The following is a 17,643-nucleotide window of genomic DNA, read 5'->3' on the forward strand; positions in this document are numbered from 1 at the left end:
GTAAGCATGTTTCTTTTTGTTTTATTTATTTATTTATTTTTTGTTTTTTTTAACATCTATACATCAATGAGTCACTTTTCCACAATATCTTTTGGTTTACTATATTCACTATATCTTGTTATCAGTGTAAATGAGTCATTATAGGTGTTGGATCAAGAACAAAAAGACCGCCACGTGTACTCGTTCCCTCCTTTTTCTCTATTTGTCGTGTCTGATTTTGATTTTTGATTTTTTTTTTTTATTTTTCTTATTCTGTGTCGGAAGAAGCATTTTTGTGTCATTGAGAGGAATTGAGAGACCAAATCAGAAACATCATATCGCTTTGGGACTTGTTGTATGTATAATTGGAGGTCAAAGAGATGTTAATATTGGCCACAGCGTCCTTTAATGCTCTCCCTCCTTTACGCATTAATGCATTATATCCTGCCATAAGTATGCTATTGGAATCTGGTTGGGGAAGAGGTTTTGAAATACCTTGCGATTGATAGATCACTTTGTGTCTGAATCTTCTAATTATGTCCGTTTGACGACATTTTTCATTAGTGAAAAGTTTTTTTTTTTTTTTTTTTTTTTTTTTGTTCCTTCTTCTTCTTCTCTCTCATCTTTTCTTCATCGTTTTTTTTTTTTTTTTATAAAACCTCTTTTGAAAAATTTTTCCATTTCTTCTTTTCACTCCTTCTTTTTCTCTTCTTTCTTTCTTTCTTTCCTTCTTTACAAACTAAAAGTTTAAATCAATCTAATCATGGGTAAAGAAAAGACTCACGTCAACTTAGTCGTTATCGGTCACGTCGATTCAGGTAAATCAACCACCACCGGTCACTTGATCTACAAGTGTGGTGGTATTGACAAGAGAACTATTGAAAAGTTTGAAAAGGAAGCTGCTGAATTGGGTAAAGGTTCATTCAAGTACGCTTGGGTCTTGGACAAATTGAAGGCTGAAAGAGAAAGAGGTATCACCATTGATATCGCTTTGTGGAAATTCGAAACTCCAAAATACCATGTTACTGTTATTGATGCTCCAGGTCACAGAGATTTCATCAAGAATATGATTACTGGTACTTCTCAAGCTGATTGTGCTATTTTGATTATTGCTGGTGGTACTGGTGAATTCGAAGCTGGTATCTCTAAGGATGGTCAAACCAGAGAACACGCTTTGTTGGCTTACACCTTGGGTGTTAAGCAATTGATTGTTGCCATCAACAAGATGGACTCAGTCAAATGGGACAAGAACAGATACGAAGAAATTGTCAAGGAAACTTCCAACTTCGTCAAGAAGGTTGGTTACAACCCTAAAGCTGTCCCATTCGTCCCAATCTCTGGTTGGAACGGTGACAATATGATTGAACCATCAACCAACTGTCCATGGTACAAGGGTTGGGAAAAGGAAACTAAAGCTGGTAAGGTTACCGGTAAGACCTTGTTGGAAGCTATCGATGCTATCGAACCACCAACCAGACCAACTGACAAGCCATTGAGATTGCCATTGCAAGATGTCTACAAGATTGGTGGTATTGGAACTGTGCCAGTTGGTAGAGTTGAAACCGGTATCATCAAGGCTGGTATGGTTGTTACTTTTGCCCCAGCTGGTGTTACCACTGAAGTCAAGTCCGTTGAAATGCACCACGAACAATTGACTGAAGGTGTCCCAGGTGACAATGTTGGTTTCAACGTCAAGAACGTTTCAGTTAAGGAAATCAGAAGAGGTAACGTTTGTGGTGACTCCAAGAACGATCCACCAAAGGGATGTGACTCCTTCAATGCTCAAGTTATTGTCTTGAACCACCCAGGTCAAATCTCTGCTGGTTACTCACCAGTCTTGGATTGTCACACTGCCCACATTGCTTGTAAATTCGACACTTTGATTGAAAAGATTGACAGAAGAACCGGTAAGAAATTGGAAGATGAACCAAAATTCATCAAGTCCGGTGATGCTGCCATCGTCAAGATGGTCCCAACCAAGCCAATGTGTGTTGAAGCTTTCACTGACTACCCACCATTGGGAAGATTCGCTGTTAGAGATATGAGACAAACCGTTGCTGTTGGTGTCATCAAGTCTGTTGAAAAATCCGACAAGGCTGGTAAGGTTACCAAGGCTGCTCAAAAAGCTGCTAAGAAGTAAACGGATTGATAACTTTTTTGCTTTATTTAAATTTACGTTTTGCTTTTTGGTGTAGGTTTCAGAATGGTAAATATATATAAAATTTACTAGAAATTGAGAGTACTGTAGAGATGATTATTTCTTTTTGTTTATTACGTTTGTTGATTTACGCGTAACCTACTTGAAAGTTGTGTGCTTTTCTAAGTCTTTTCTAAATCAGAACAGCTTGAAATCCTTTACCACTGACAACACCCATGTAATCACCAGAGTTTTGTCTCCAGCAAACACCGTTTACTTCCAAATCTTCATCGTATGCTAAAACTGGCGCATCCATGATACCTCCATTACTAATGTTGTTCTTAACACCACCACCACCACCCGAACCACTTGAATCTGTGGTATGCCCATTAGTACCACCATTGCCATTGGATAAACTGGTGCTTGAACTGAAATTTGATCCAGTTGCTCCCAAATTATTCAAGTCCCACACCAAAGCTTGACAATCATCACCACCACTAAGTAAATAATTGGATGTTGGATGCCATTGAATCAGATTGATTGATGAAGCAACAGCTGATGTTGCTGCGGCATCAATGGTTGCCATTGGAAGTCCCGGCATGCGCATATCAATGATTATAATTTGACTGGAGTTGACACCAAATGTAGCGAGATGATGTTGGTCAATGTTTGAAGTAGATAAACGAAGTAATGCTTTTGAATTGTAGTTCGCTGAATGAGCAGGGGTTGGAAGTTGTGCAGAGGATGAGGATGAAGATGCCAATACAGGTCCAGGTCCAGATGCAGGTCCAGAGCCTAACGATGCATGTCTCCTTGTTGGTGGAGATGGCGATGGTGGAGGTTCATAAATAATAGTTGAATGTTCCAAGGATCGTAGATCAAATACACGCATCGAACCGTCATTCCCCACTGATGCAAATACATTGGTTGACTTGTGAATAAACTTCACATCAAACACTTCTGAGTCATGAGCAATCAACTGGGTCTTTATAGTGGCAGATTCAGCAAAATCATCATGAGGATGAGATCGATTTAGATCCCACACTGTGCATGTAGTATCAACGCTGGATGTGATGAGTAGATTGGTATCAGTGGAATTCCAATCAAACGACGTAACTGGTGGTGACGTGTTGATTTTGTCCTTGCCATCAGCAGCCACTGCACTGCTCCCTGTGCTTGTTGCATTGTTGGCCAAAACGTGAGTTTGCACTAAATTATACCCCGAGTCTCCCATGTCGGAAACTTTATATAATCTCAACACATCACTTGAAGCAGCTAATCGTTGGAATGGATGTATACCACCATTAACACCACCACCACCTTGCAATAATGCTGGGTCCCATTTAACATGGGTAACGGGGTAGTTTAAACTAGTATCGGCAACTTTTTCAAACATGAATCCGCCCTCATCACTTCCATCCAAGTTGTCTTGGTACCCAGAGCATGGATTACCGTACATGTCCACCACTGGTGGAGTGTATTCATACTCATAACCTCTCCCGTATACAATCTCCAACTTGTTAACAAACCCTTCTTTGTATGACCCCAATGCTATACAATCCAACGAATTATTATTTATTGTTGTCCAGTCACATGCAAATAACGGATTTTCACTGAAATAGTATGAACTGCGCTCAACTGGTGATACACCAACATTAGGGGTCATTGGTGCAACGTTCCTTGCTGTGTATGCTTTTGGGTTCGGCATATTAGACATGTTCATTGCATTTGCAGACATGGGCAATGTAGATGAAGGGTTAAAAGGTATTGCTGTTGTTGATGGTGACATTGACCCTTGTATTGGACTCCTAGTTGTCGGTGTTAATTGCAAGGATGGATCAAAGGGCTGAAAGTTTGATCGGTGTTGCAAATATGGCAGTTTTTGAAGCGACTGTTGTTGTTGTTGTTGTTGCTGAGGTAGCCGCGAAGAGCCTGTGGCTACGGGGATATTTGATGGTGGCCCTGCAAATGATGACATGCTGGTGCTGAGTGATGATGACGATGCTGTTGATCTGTGACCAGGTGCATTGGGAAGATATGATGCACTTGGTCGTATAGCTGGCGAGTTGCGACCGTTACTGGTGATCCCGCTTGTACTTGAGTCTGTAGCTCCAGTGTTGCCCATCTGGCCCCTCTTTCTGTGGTTCGCTCTGTCCATCGAAATAAGTTCAGGAATACTCCCTTCCGAGGTAATTGCTTATAGTGGGCGTGTTGTGTATGAGTTCGCCAATGATGATCTTTTTCTTTCACTGTATATCTTGCTGATTCTTATCCAGTGTGTCTATTCAACGACATCTGTTTTTTGAATCTGCAGCAAAAACGCAATTTTAAAACCAAAGGATCGTAAGGCTGAGTGAGGAAAAGAATTGCGTTACACCGAACAAGTACTCAATTTTTTGGGTCTATGGTTGGAAGAGGCAACACTTGTGATTGTGATACGTGTAACTTATAAAAGCCGGCGGCGATCCTTTCCTTGAAAAGTGAATTTTCCGTGTTCTTATAGATGTGTGTGTACCTGGAAAGACTCTTTGTTGAACAAAGAAAGAGATTTGGAGAGAGAGAAAAAAAAAAGGATCTCTTGGGTTTTTGATACTTTGGACACTACTCGCTATGGAACTGGCAGCACTAAACCTCCTCATCCAACGTTGTTCAATTTGCAACTGCCCGTAGTTATGGTTGCGACGGGGAAGAGGCTTACCTTATAGGGGCGCAATGGTTGGTGTTGAAGAAATGCTTGAGGTTTGGGTATCCCATTTGTGGTATAGTCATCTACACTTTCCGCAACGACTGGACTTACATGACTCAACAAAGAGTTGTTCTTTTGGTTGTTGGATCTTTTGAGAAAAGTACCTCATTGAAACTTGAAACTCTTGATTTTCTAAACTAATTTGTCAAATGCGGTTTCTAGAAGGCTATCAAATGAAAACATTCTTTAGTTGTAGGCCCTTCAAAGGGAAATTCTGTATTAAAATCGTAAAAAATGAACTCTACAAATATCAAGCAATAATTCATTCTAGCTGAAAAGAACAAGTATCACCTCCCGGGGACGTACTTTGGATTAAAGTAGAAAAGCTCTATAAAGTCAGATCCCATGAGACCCATCATCTATTCTTCAGCAAGTTCCTCAACCGAAGGACAAGTGCAAATCAAATTCAAGTCTCCATAAGTGTCATCCAATCTGGACACAGTGGGCCAGCACTTATTTTCTTTCAAAAACTCCAAAGGATAAGCAGCCTGCTCTCTAGTGTATCCCCTAGTATCCCAATCAGTGGATGATATGATATCCTGTTGCGAGTGTGGAGCATTCTTCAATACATTACCTAATGGGTCTCCTTTGATATAAGCATCAATTTCACGGCGAATGGAAATAAATGATTCAATAAATCTATCCAACTCTTCCAAGTTTTCTGACTCAGTAGGTTCAATCATGAGAGTTCCAGCAACAGGGAAAGACATCGTTGGCGCATGAAATCCGTAATCCTGTAATCTCTTGGCAACATCGATAGCCTCAATACCATGTTTTTGGAATTCACGTAAGTCCAAGATGAATTCATGGGCACAATGTTTCAAACCGGCATTAGTTGATGCACGATGGTCAATAAAGAGAATTTTGTAATGTGGTTCTAACTTGGCTAAAATGTAATTGGCATTCAACATGGCAATAGTTGAGGCGTAAGGAAGTGCATCGGCACCCAACATTTTGATATATGAGTAACTTACTGGAATAACAGAAGCACTTCCGTATGGTGCTGAATTAACAGCTTTTATATTTTCATTTGTTGAATGTGGAGTATTGACAAAATGATGCTTGGGCAAAAAAGGTGCCAAATGCTCCTTGACACATACTGGTGCTTGACCAGGTCCACCACCACCATGACTCAATGCAAAAGTCTTATGGATATTCAAGTGACAAACATCAGCACCTAAATCACCAGGGGATGTTAAACCAACTTGTGCATTCATGTTAGCACCATCCAAGTATACTAACCCACCATTCTGATGAACAATGTCAATTGCTTCTTTTACACCCGGTTCAAACAATCCATAAGTGGATGGATAAGTGATCATGATTGAACACAAGTTAGCAGCATGTTTTTCAGCTTTTTCTTTCAAATCTTTCAAGTCAATAGAACCATTGTCTAAACATTTGACTGGAACAACTTTCAATCCGCACATTGCTGCTGATGCAGGGTTGGTACCATGAGCAGAGACTGGAATAAGACAAATGTTTCTTTGCTCGTATTCACCTCTTGATTTGTGATATTGCCTAATTAATGATAACCCAGTGTATTCACCTTGAGCACCAGAGTTTGGCATGGATGTAGTAGCATCGAACCCAGTAATGTCATTGAGATCTTTTTCAAATTCATCAACCAATTGTTTATAACCTTGAGCTTGATCAATTGGAACAAATGGGTGAATTGAGTTGAACCCGGGAATAGATAATGATTGCATTTCAACTGTTGCATTCAATTTCATGGTACATGAGCCCAAGGGAATCATTGAATTGGCCAAGGATAAATCTTTGGATTGCAAATGATGCAAGTATCTCAACATTGACGTTTCCGAATGGTGTGTGTTGAAAACTTCGTGTGGTAAGATGTCATCAGTTCTCAACAACTCTTGTGGTACAGAAGGCAATTCATTGGATGGTTCAATGACTTCGCCAGTGAATAACTCAATCAAATTGATCAAGTCTTGTTTTTCCACTGTTTCATCCAATTGTAACGACACGGTTGAATCATCAACCTTGAACAAGTTGATTCCGTATCTTTCCAAAGCATTTTTCAAAATCTCATCAGCTGAAACACCGCTCAATTTGATGGTCAAGGTATCAAACCATTTATCATTGACAATTTCGTGCTTGCTCTTAATTTCATTAGCGAGTAGTGTAGTAAAACCGTAAACTCTCTTGGCAATATTTTTCAATCCTTCTGGTCCATGATAAACGGCATAGTTTGCTGAAATGTTAGCCAATAAAGCTTGAGCTGTGCAAATATTTGATGTAGCTTTCTCTCTTTTGATATGTTGTTCTCTAGTTTGCAAAGCTAATCTCAAAGCTGGTTTACCCAATCTATCTTTTGAGACCCCAACAATTCTTCCAGGTATTTTTCTGGCATACTTGTGGGAAGTGGCAAAGAATGCAGCATGGGGACCACCATATCCAAAAGGAACACCGAATCTTTGTGAAGTACCTAAGGCGATATCAGCGCCAAACTCACTTGGTGGTTTAAGCAAGGTCAATGCTAACAAATCTGTTGCAACAGCAAAAATGGCTTTATTTTCGTGTAATAGATCACCAATTTTAGAATAGTTGTGAATTGAACCGTTAGTGGTTGGGTATTGTACAAGTGCCCCACATACATCCTTTACTATCTTACTCAACTCCTGGAACCCGTCCTCAGTTGACAAGTTCAACTCCTTTATTTCGACATTGATGTTGCCTGCTCTTGACTGGATTACTTCAATAGTCTGTGGATGCAATTCCGAATCAACGACATAAACTTTTTTCTTGTTTTTCGAGTGGTGGTAGGATAAGCTCATTGCCTCAGCAGCAGCGGTACCTTCATCCAATAATGATGCGTTTGCCATGTCCAAACCTGTTAAGGATGTAATCATGGTTTGATAGTTTAACAAACTTTGCAATCGACCTTGAGAAATCTCTGGTTGATATGGGGTATACGAAGTGTACCACTCTGGCAGTTCCAACAAGTTTCTTTGAATCACTGGTGGTAAAATCGTACCAGCATAACCTTTTCCAATAAACGATTTGTAGATCTTATTCTTACCAGCAACTTCATGGAGATGTCTCAACATTTCTTGTTCAGTGAAACCTTGATTAGGCTGAATCTGCAACTTACGTTTGATCAAAACATGCTCTGGCACAGCACTCGATAAAAACTCATCCAAATTTGAATACCCAAGAGTTTTCAACATCTTTTCAACATTCTTTGGTGTTGGACCAATGTGTCGTCTAGCAAAAGTGTCTAAATTGGCCAATGATACCTTTTCAGCATTTGGGTTGTATACTTTGGCATAATTCTCTGATGACGTGTTTGCAGTAGCCAACAACCTTGCGAATGTGGGTGTAACACAGTATGTTGTTGGCGATACCGCAAGTCTGGTGGAAAATCTAGGAGTGGAAGATGATCGAAGTAAGGATCTTGTGGTTCTAATCATCTTTTTGGTTGATAATTCAAACAAAGAATCTGTGACTTAAAGAAAAGAGTAGTCAGATGATTTTGAAAAAAATTTCAAAAATGGAAAAGAAAAGATGCCATTTAGTTTATAAGAGTACTTGAACAATAGATATGGGGACCTTGTAATAAGGCGCTTTCATTGATAAAATTTAATAGTCTGTTTTGTTACACAAAAACTGAAAAAAAAAAGAAAAAAAAAGAAAAAGAAAACAAAAATCGAGTGCAAAGGAGTCAAGTGTCGCGCCAGAGTCAAATGAATACTCAGTAGAAACATTGTAGATCCAGCTACGAGCTACAAACATAGGCCCTGTGATTCAAGATGACAACAACAAAGTCTAGAAAACGCCAAAGATAGTAGGTAGTTGTCCAGTAAATAGCCTGGCTCTGGGTATTATGACTGTTACATACCTATACTTCATCACACAACCTTGTGCGTTCTTTCTCTTCTTTATGGCTCTACCTGTAAAGGGAAATCAAAGACTCATACTAGCCATTAAGTGTAAGCGAGATCCTAAATGGGAATATACTTCCATTTTGGCTTTACTAGAGTGGGACCAACTTGCCAAATTAGTTTTGACTCTTCTGTTGTTTTATTCTTTTTTGACCGTGAACGCGAAAAGCCGGGGAGTAGAATTTTGACTCCTGTCATTTTACCCCGGATTTTTCCAGCGCCACATACCACAGACAAACATCGTCATTAAAGTTTATTACACATTTCGAGAGCAGTATTATGCTATCAAACAAAACAATCTCGATAATTCTAAGCACTTATACAAGACTATTCACTAAGCCCAGTAAAGACCACATTAGACCCTCTTCTTGTCATAATGCTCATAAATAATGTCCTTGTAGTTTGGGAAATGAGTAATGTACCAGTAATACAATTGTGACCATGCAAATGTTATGGCATTTTCTTTTGAATCACTATACCATGATACGCACCCACCAAACTTGGTACCGAAAACACTTTTGTTCAGCTCTTCTTGGATTTCTTTATGCCATTTGTCATAAGCTTCAGGTTTTACAACAACTGCCTTCTCTCTACCCTCTATCACTGGCTTGACTAGTTTCAAATAATAGTCAACAGCATTCTCAATAGCCATAACAACAGAAGAATGCCCCGTAATTGTATTGGGGCCACCAATGAAAAACAAATTGGGCATATGTTTCACCAAAATTGTACGATAAGTACTTATACCTTCCTTTTCCCAAATCTGTTGACTGTTGTATCCTTTTGTAGTTGAAAAGGGAAGTTTCAATGCCTGTAATACGTCGTAGCCGGTACAGGCAACAATAATATCGGCTTTGACAAATTCGCCATTCTCCAAGATTACACCGTCTTCAACGACTCTTCCTATTCCACTGCCGGTAAGGGTGATTCTTGGATCATTCAACGCTGGAACGTATCGATAATCAATGATCATACGCTTACATCCGAATTTATATTCCGGGATCAATAAATCCCAGTATTTTTCGGGAGCGTTTTTTTTGATGTATTTGATTGATACAGCTCGACTCACTGAACGCATCTTTTCTGATATGAATCCATCTTTTTTGAACAATGGGAACCTTAATTCCAGGAGCCAAACAGTAATCAAACGAACAAACATCAATCCGTAGAATGAGAAGCTAAATAAGCGATTGATAAACATCAAGAACGCGGGGATTGGCGGCATGATGTAATGCTTTGATCTAGCAATTTGTGTGATTGACCCAACCTTGTATTGAGGGTCATTCAACAAAGCTGGAACAACCTGATTCGCAGAACATCCGTTACCCACGACCAACACGTCTTTACCTCGGAAATCGATAGAATGGTCCCAAACTGCCGAGTGAATATATTTGCCTTTAAAGTTTTCTAGGCCAGGAGCATTCAATTGGTGTGGATTCACCAAAATCCCACCACATGACAAGACAATATTTGCAGTATGCTCGATCCTTTGACCTGTCTTGACATCATGTGCAAACAAGGTCCACACCCCTGTATCCTCATCATATACGCACCTGTCCACTGAAGTTTGGAATCGTGTCTTCTCTTTCAACCTATAGTGATCAGTAACTCTCAAAATGTACTCTTCCATTTCATATTGGGGAGGCTGAGCTCTGCTCCAATTGGTATTCAACATAAATGAATAGGAGTACCAAAGTGCTGGAATATCTGAGGCACAACCTGGGTAAGTGTTGGCGTACCAAGTACCACCGAAATTGTCATGCTTTTCAAATATGGTAACGTCTTGCACATGCAAGTCGTCCATTGTCTTGATCGCAGCTCCGATCCCCCCAAACCCGGCACCAATAACGGCAACTTGGGAAGAAGTAGTTGCGATGGGTAAATTATCGTTGATATTCTTTTGCGCAGTGTGTTCTGGTCCCAACACTGCTAGCCCATCCAGGTACTGGATTCTAAATTTGGATGGCTTTTTGTGTGACTCTTTGGTTAACGTAATGGCTGACATTGTATATATGTGCTAACAGTCAAATGTGGTCAAGAGAAGTGTTTGGCATAAAGCGTCAATTTATATTGACTTCCGTTTGTTACTAAACCGGTGAACATTTGTGGAGACAATATAACAATGTCTAAAAATTGACATATGAAGTGTGGGGATTTTTTCCTTTTTTTTTCTGTCTCTTTTGTAGATCTTTTTATCATGCATGCAGCGCAAACCCAAAGGCAGATTCTACCCTCATTGACCACATTCTATGCCCTAGAAAGCGCATATAGTACGAATGTGATCCGACCGATAGTGGGAACAAAACGGAAATGGAATTAGATCTCTATTGCTTGTTCGATGAAGCAAAACCTGGCCAGCGTACCCCTTTTCTTTTGGAGCATAACCAGGTCTGTTCCACATGTGGAGTACATGATCGAGCGTCAGGGCGAGATCCATTGAGCTAAAAGGGAACCCTCCCGAAAACTTTCTGGTTGTGATTTTCTTCCATTACAATTTCAAGCAAAACTTTCCAATATCACAAAACCGGAGTAATCATATCTGAGGCAACTATATTGTTTATTGACGATGGTGTTCACACACGAGCTGTATATTGATCGGACTTCAAATAGCATCATTACAGATTTAGTGGTATTCGAGATTCCTCTAGTTATCGAAACGATGTTTCGCAAATCGTAGAATATGTGATCTATTATATATCATCTATACTAATTTGAAATACACCTTTGATGGCAACTACTCAAGCCTTTTTCTTGTCGAAATGCTCATAAACAATGTCCTTGTAGTTTGGGAAGTGAGTAATGTACCAGTAATACAATTGTGACCAAGCAAACGCGGTTGGGTTCTCTTTTTCATTACTGTACCATGAAACACACCCACCAAATTTGGTACCAAAAACACTTTTGCTTAATTCCTCTTGAATATCCTCATGCCATTTGTCATAAGCTTCAGGTTTTACGACAACAGATTTTTCTTTGCCTTCAAGGACGGGTTTAGCTAATTTTATATAGTAATCGATACCGTTTTCGAGAGCCATGACAACTGATGAATGGCCAGTTGCTGAATTTGGACCACCAATTGCAAACAAATTTGGCATGTGTTTCATCAAAACGGTACGATAAGTGCTTATGCCTTCCTTTGTCCATATTTCCTGGTTATTGTATCCCTTGGTAGTGACAAAGGGAAGCTTCAATGCTTGTTTCAAATCGTAACCAGTGCATGCAACAATGATATCGGCCTTAACAAACTCGTCATTGTCTAAGATAATTCCATCCTCGACAACTCTCTTGATACCCACATTTGTGAGACTTATTCTTGGATCATTCAATGCAGGAACGTATTGATAATCAAAAATTAAACGCTTGCATCCGATTTTGTAATCAGGAATCACCAAATCCCAATATTTCTTAGGGGCGTGTTTCTTCACGTATTTGACGGATACTTTTGTATTGATCCAACGCACAAGTTTGGATATAATCCCGTTTCCTTTGTACAATGGGAATCTTAATTCAGCAATAAAAATCACGAGCCATCGAACAAATGCCAACCCATAAAAATTAAAACTAAGCAAGCGATAAAGATACAGCAAAGCTTTTGGGACGGGTGGCATAATATAATGTTTTGATCTGACAATCTGGGTGATCGAACCAACATTGTATTGAGGGTCATTCAACAAAGCCGGAACTACCTGATTCGCTGAACATCCGTTACCAACAACAACCACATTTTTGCCTTTAAAGTCTACTGAGTGATCCCAAACTGCCGAGTGCATATAGTTTCCCTTAAAATTTTCGAGTCCTGGCGCTTTCAATTGGTTTGGATTCACTAAACCTCCAGAACAAGACAAAAGAATGCGGGTTGTGTGCTCGATCTTTTGGCCTGTTTTCACATCGTGAGCATACAAGGTCCAAAGGGCAGTCTCATCGTTGTAAACACATTTGTCGATAAAAGTCCCAAAACGAGTCTTTTCTTCTAGGTTGTATTTCTCGGCTATTCTTAAAATATACTCCTCCATTTCATACTGTGGTGGTTGAACCCTACTCCAATTCGAGGTCAAAGCAAACGAATATGAATACCAAATAGCGGGAATATCAGAAGCACAACCAGGGTACGTATTTGCATACCATGTGCCACCAAAATTGTCGTGTCTTTCAAATATCTGTACATTAGACTCTTTTAATTTCTCAATAGTCTTGATGGCAGCTCCGACACCTCCGAATCCTGCACCGATTATAGCAACATTTGAAGATGTGTGAATTGTTGGCAATTTTTCATTGACATTCTTTTGTGCACTATGTTCTGGTCCTAACACAGCATTGCAATCCTGGTATTTGATTCTGAACTTTGAAGGATTCTTGTGTGATTCTTTTGTCAATGTAATTGAAGGCATTACTTGTGTTTGTAGTTAGGTTGTCTCAATGCTTATAGCGTGGTGGTACCCGGGGGTTCTATTTATAAGGAATACACACACAGTCATGGTGAAAATTACAGTGTGGGGTTGTTGCAACGGTTTTATTGTAGTTGGATCTTTAAAATTATCACAGGCAGAGAAAATTACGCTACCTGTTCCCGTTTTAAGTCCGCTTGATAATGCAGCCTCTTTGTATTGTGAAAAGATAAAAATAAAATCAATCGCATTCCCAGAACCTTAACGAAGCCAGTGGTGTTAAATTTTTGGCGTTGAGTTTAACCATATGGCTTGCAGCTGAAATCTCTCTTTATAAACGGGTATGGGCTGCCTTTGAAATATTAATGATTTCTCTGGATTTAATCCGTGGTTGAAGTGTTCAACAAATGGTGGATAGGCTAAACCGTTTCCATTCAAGAAAGCTTTCTACTTTGCCATAAATAATTGCCCCTCATATTTCCTAAAAAAAATGCGAAAGTAAGAAACGTCTGGGCACTTATACCTTGCAGTCCTCTAATTAGCGATGTATGAACCACGGATAAATGTACTTTGTAACACAAAGGGAGATTACAAATGCGGTAACACTTTTGTCGAGATTTTTTATCCGTATTTATCCACGCATCTAGGTCAAATCACACAAAACGCGGGGAGCTCGTATAAATCTGGTTACAATGGGTATTGCTTAATAGTGAAGTGTTCTTTCATTTGCACAAGATTTGGTCTCTAGCACTAAAGACAGAAGTCCTAAAAGCCCACCCTAAAATGCTCTTCAGAATAGAGCGACTCGCTATATCATTCATTCAGAATCAACTTTGAATAAAAAAGAAAGCTTTTTATAACTTGAGGCAACATACCTTGAATCAAGTTGTGATAATACACACTTTACAGACGTACTAAGTATTCTTACTCTATCCCATGGCAATGGTTTATTTTGCAACCATTTACCCCACGTCGTCGGGAAATGATACCACAATACTTTCAAGTGATTTTCCGGGGACTTCATGAGCTCAATGGTATCTCCGAGGCAACACTATGATCCTGGCCATTTTTGATTGCATATCATCTGTAAGTTGTCTCCAATGTTTCTCGAAATCGGGAACCATTTCTTTTCTATCCGCTCGCCGAAAAAGGAAATTATATTTACGGAAAATCAAAGAAATCTATTGTTGACGAAGGCTTTGTGTGATGCAATTCTGAGAGGAACCAATTCTATGCGCCAGTAATGCCAATGCACACTCGGTTGAGTTTATAGGTGTAGGCGTGAAAGTTGCAGTTCTAAAATTGATGAAAGCATTACTTTCTCGTGTTGTTGAAGAGAGATAGTCTGGCGGCATGTGTTAAATGAAATCTTGCCTCCTTGCTTCAACATTACGGAGTGCAATACAAGCTTCGTCGAATACATCATATCCACGCATTGAAGCTCGTAAGACCTTATCCATAAACACAAGAGAGCTTGGTTGAATTGGCCTTCGTCCCGTACGTTACATTTTTGTAAAGCCATACGCAATTCTTATAAAATTTGCAACCGATTACTACCCGCTCTCCGCCAAAAAATAGAAATTTTTCCGACGCAAAGAATACAACTAAAGAAGGAACTATGAAACAAAACCTTTTATCGGTCCTCCTGTGATCACTAGGATTTTCCATCATCAACCGCGGAAAATGGGGGGCAGTTAACTACACAAATACAAATGGTTCACTCTTGAGGCGATGTTTCCCCAGATTCACGATATAAAAACCCACCACGATTTCCACAATCCAACATAGTTATTGAAATTAAGTTGTCACTACCTTCATCATTTACAATGTCGTCAATCACGTTAACAAAAGAATCGCACAAGAATCCATCAAATTTTAGAATCAAGTTGAAGGATAGCACTGCTCAGTTGACCGGTGATGTTGATGTCAACTCCAACGATAAATTGCCAACAATCCATACCCACTCCAAGGTTGCAATCATTGGAGCAGGATTCTCAGGTTTGGGTTCTGCCATCAAAACATTGCAAACGCTCAAGGAGCAAGATGTTGCTATTCTTGAAATGCGTGATAATTTTGGTGGTGTTTGGTATGCAAATACGTACCCCGGTTGTGCTTCTGATATTCCCGCTATTTGGTATTCGTTTTCCTTTGCTTTAACTTCAAATTGGAGTCGAGTCCAACCACCACAATACGAAATGGAAGAATACATTTTGAGAGTCGCTGAACAGTACAAGTTGAAGGAGAAAACTAGGTTCAATACTTTTGTTGATGATTGTATTTTCAACGAAGAAACTGGGTTGTGGACCTTGTACTCTCATGATGTCAAAACTGGTCAAAAGATTGAACACACTGCCAACATTCTTTTGTCATGTAGGGGTCATTTGGTTTACCCAATCCATTTGAAAGAACCAGGCTTGGAGAATTTCAAAGGAAAATATATGCATTCAGCGCTTTGGGACCATTCAGTTGATTTTAAAGGCAAGAACGTTGTTGTTTTCGGTAATGGTTGTTCAGCCAATCAAGTTATTCCGGCCTTGTTGAACGATCAAAAATATAACCCGGCCTCAATCACTCAAATTGTTAGATCAAAACATTATGTCATGCCTCCAGTGCCAAAAATTCTCCTTATCCTTTACCGTATTCTCAGTTTTAACTTCTTTGGTTTGAAATTGGTGCGTTGGTTGATTGTTGTTATTGCCGAGTCAAGATTCCCATTGTTTAGAGGCGAAGGTCCAATTGCCAGACTTGTTCGTTGGGTTAATAGGAAAATGGCTGTTAGTCACATGAAGCACGCACCGAAAAAGTACTGGGATATTCTTATTCCAGATTTCAAAGTTGGTTGCAAAAGATTGATTTTTGATTACGGATACATTCAAGCATTGAACAACCCTAGAATTGAGCTCACTAATGAACGTGTTGACAAAGTTGTTGAAAATGGGCTTTACTTGAAGGACGGTAGATTTATCAAGGCTGATATCATAATTGCTTGTACTGGTTACAATACCAGAAAGACTTTTGACCAACCAATCAAAACTAAGAAGGGTGCTTCTTTGCAAAAGATTTGGAACACTGAAGGTGTTGGTGCTTACCGTACAATGATGGTTAAAAACATTCCCAACTTTTTCTTAATTGGTGGTCCTAACACCGCCACTGGCCACGCTTCCGTTATCATGGCAGCCGAACATGGTATTGACTACTACATGAAAGTTGCCAAGCCAGTTATTCAAGGTAAAGAAAAATCGGTTGAATGTAAACCTGAGGCCTATGACAGCTGGTTTAAATTAATCCAAGACCAATTGGCCAAGAGTGTGTTTGGTACTGCATTTGGTGGATGTGCTTCATGGTACAGAAGTGATCAATCCAACTTTATCACGTATCCATTCAGTCAGATCCATTATTGGTACATTACTCACTTCCCCAACTATAGGGAATTGACTTACAAGCACAATAATAAAAAGACAGCATGATGTTATTGTGGTTTCGTATGTAGTTATTTATTGTTTGAAGTTTGATATGAAAAGAGTTTTATTTTGTGATTGACTAGAATGTGAAGTCGTAGTGTTGGAGAATGATACTTGTAGCATATACAAATGGGTGTAATACCAAGTGTAACATATTCGCATCATTTCACCGCAAAATTTTAAAGTTTTGTGCCGTATGTACATGTGGCCACCCGAAAGAAGAAAAAGATATTGCCCTTGCTTGCCATTTCTGATTATGACGAATTGAAACCTATCTTATCTCCCACAATTGTATGACAGTCAACTTGTTGATATCGATAATGTAAAATTTTGGTTATTTTTAAATTCACTTGATTTGGTATGTGACACAAAACTCGCAAATTGCGAAAAAGATCCAACCTGCGACATTTCTTTTTTTGTTAAACCTATTGTTTCGCCATAAATGTCGCATCACCAAACGGGCCGAGTGTAGAACTTCCAATGAAAAGGCATGTGTATAATTGTACGTATCGACGTGGTATAACCACAGTGAACCTACTTGGTGATATAAATTGGTGCTGAAATAACCTTATGTGAAGCTTTCCATGTGTTTTTTTTATAACGAAATTAGAAATAAATAGAAAAAATGGTTGTATTGGATTTAGAAACAGGCAAACCTTATGCCCTCCCAATCGAGTTTTCCCGTCGGAATAGCAAGATACCAAGAGCCCAAAAAAGCACGGGGATCAAAATCCAGTGGATCACTGAAGTAGAGAAATTATTGACTATGGAAATCGAAACAGTTGAACTTACTGTCAATAATGTGCTTGATCGTGGAGAGTATTACAATCGACCCGCCGATGCCATTGGAGTTATTGTGCACTCTAAGGATGAACCTGTTGCTGTTGCTGCTTGGTATGGAGATGATCACGTTGGAGATTGGAATGTGTATGGGGATCAGCCAGAGCATTCTCAGCAAACTTATTACTTGGGAGGCGCTCGAACCATCTTTGTTGGTTTGTTCTAAAGAGAGTGAAGAATTGTTATCGAT

At 39.4% G+C, this 17,643-nt stretch overlaps 7 protein-coding genes across 7 annotated transcripts; 3 read left to right on the plus strand and 4 right to left on the minus strand. All coding sequences in view use genetic code 12, as the record gives it.

The window, feature by feature from the left end:
- Positions 1-742: 742 nt before the first annotated feature.
- Positions 743-2,119, plus strand: TEF2 (translation elongation factor EF-1 alpha; the record flags this gene model as incomplete). The annotated part of the gene is made up of 1 exon (XM_036809613.1): positions 743-2,119. The coding sequence occupies one exon, from the start codon at positions 743-745 to the stop codon at positions 2,117-2,119; it is 1,377 nt and encodes a 458-aa protein (XP_036666232.1).
- Positions 2,120-2,309: 190 nt separating this feature from the next.
- On the minus strand, positions 2,310-4,274 carry CPAR2_207070 (uncharacterized protein; the record flags this gene model as incomplete). Its single annotated transcript, XM_036809614.1, has 1 exon — positions 2,310-4,274. The coding sequence occupies one exon, from the start codon at positions 4,272-4,274 to the stop codon at positions 2,310-2,312; it is 1,965 nt and encodes a 654-aa protein (XP_036666233.1).
- Positions 4,275-5,221: 947 nt separating this feature from the next.
- Positions 5,222-8,296, minus strand: GCV2 (glycine decarboxylase subunit P; the record flags this gene model as incomplete). The annotated part of the gene is made up of 1 exon (XM_036809615.1): positions 5,222-8,296. The coding sequence occupies one exon, from the start codon at positions 8,294-8,296 to the stop codon at positions 5,222-5,224; it is 3,075 nt and encodes a 1,024-aa protein (XP_036666234.1).
- An 826-nt stretch (positions 8,297-9,122) lies between these two features.
- CPAR2_207090 (flavin-containing monooxygenase) lies at positions 9,123-10,772 on the minus strand (the record flags this gene model as incomplete). Its single annotated transcript, XM_036809616.1, has 1 exon — positions 9,123-10,772. One exon carries the CDS (start codon positions 10,770-10,772, stop codon positions 9,123-9,125), a length of 1,650 nt encoding a protein of 549 aa, XP_036666235.1.
- Positions 10,773-11,505: 733 nt separating this feature from the next.
- On the minus strand, positions 11,506-13,155 carry CPAR2_207100 (flavin-containing monooxygenase; the record flags this gene model as incomplete). The annotated part of the gene is made up of 1 exon (XM_036809617.1): positions 11,506-13,155. One exon carries the CDS (start codon positions 13,153-13,155, stop codon positions 11,506-11,508), a length of 1,650 nt encoding a protein of 549 aa, XP_036666236.1.
- Positions 13,156-14,978: 1,823 nt separating this feature from the next.
- CPAR2_207110 (flavin-containing monooxygenase) lies at positions 14,979-16,619 on the plus strand (the record flags this gene model as incomplete). The annotated part of the gene is made up of 1 exon (XM_036809618.1): positions 14,979-16,619. One exon carries the CDS (start codon positions 14,979-14,981, stop codon positions 16,617-16,619), a length of 1,641 nt encoding a protein of 546 aa, XP_036666237.1.
- A 619-nt stretch (positions 16,620-17,238) lies between these two features.
- CPAR2_207120 (uncharacterized protein) lies at positions 17,239-17,619 on the plus strand (the record flags this gene model as incomplete). The annotated part of the gene is made up of 1 exon (XM_036809619.1): positions 17,239-17,619. One exon carries the CDS (start codon positions 17,239-17,241, stop codon positions 17,617-17,619), a length of 381 nt encoding a protein of 126 aa, XP_036666238.1.
- Positions 17,620-17,643: the final 24 nt, after the last annotated feature.

Source organism: Candida parapsilosis, contig 005809 (genome assembly GCF_000182765.1).
Source record: "Candida parapsilosis strain CDC317 annotated contig 005809".
NCBI lineage: Eukaryota > Fungi > Ascomycota > Pichiomycetes > Serinales > Debaryomycetaceae > Lodderomyces > Lodderomyces parapsilosis.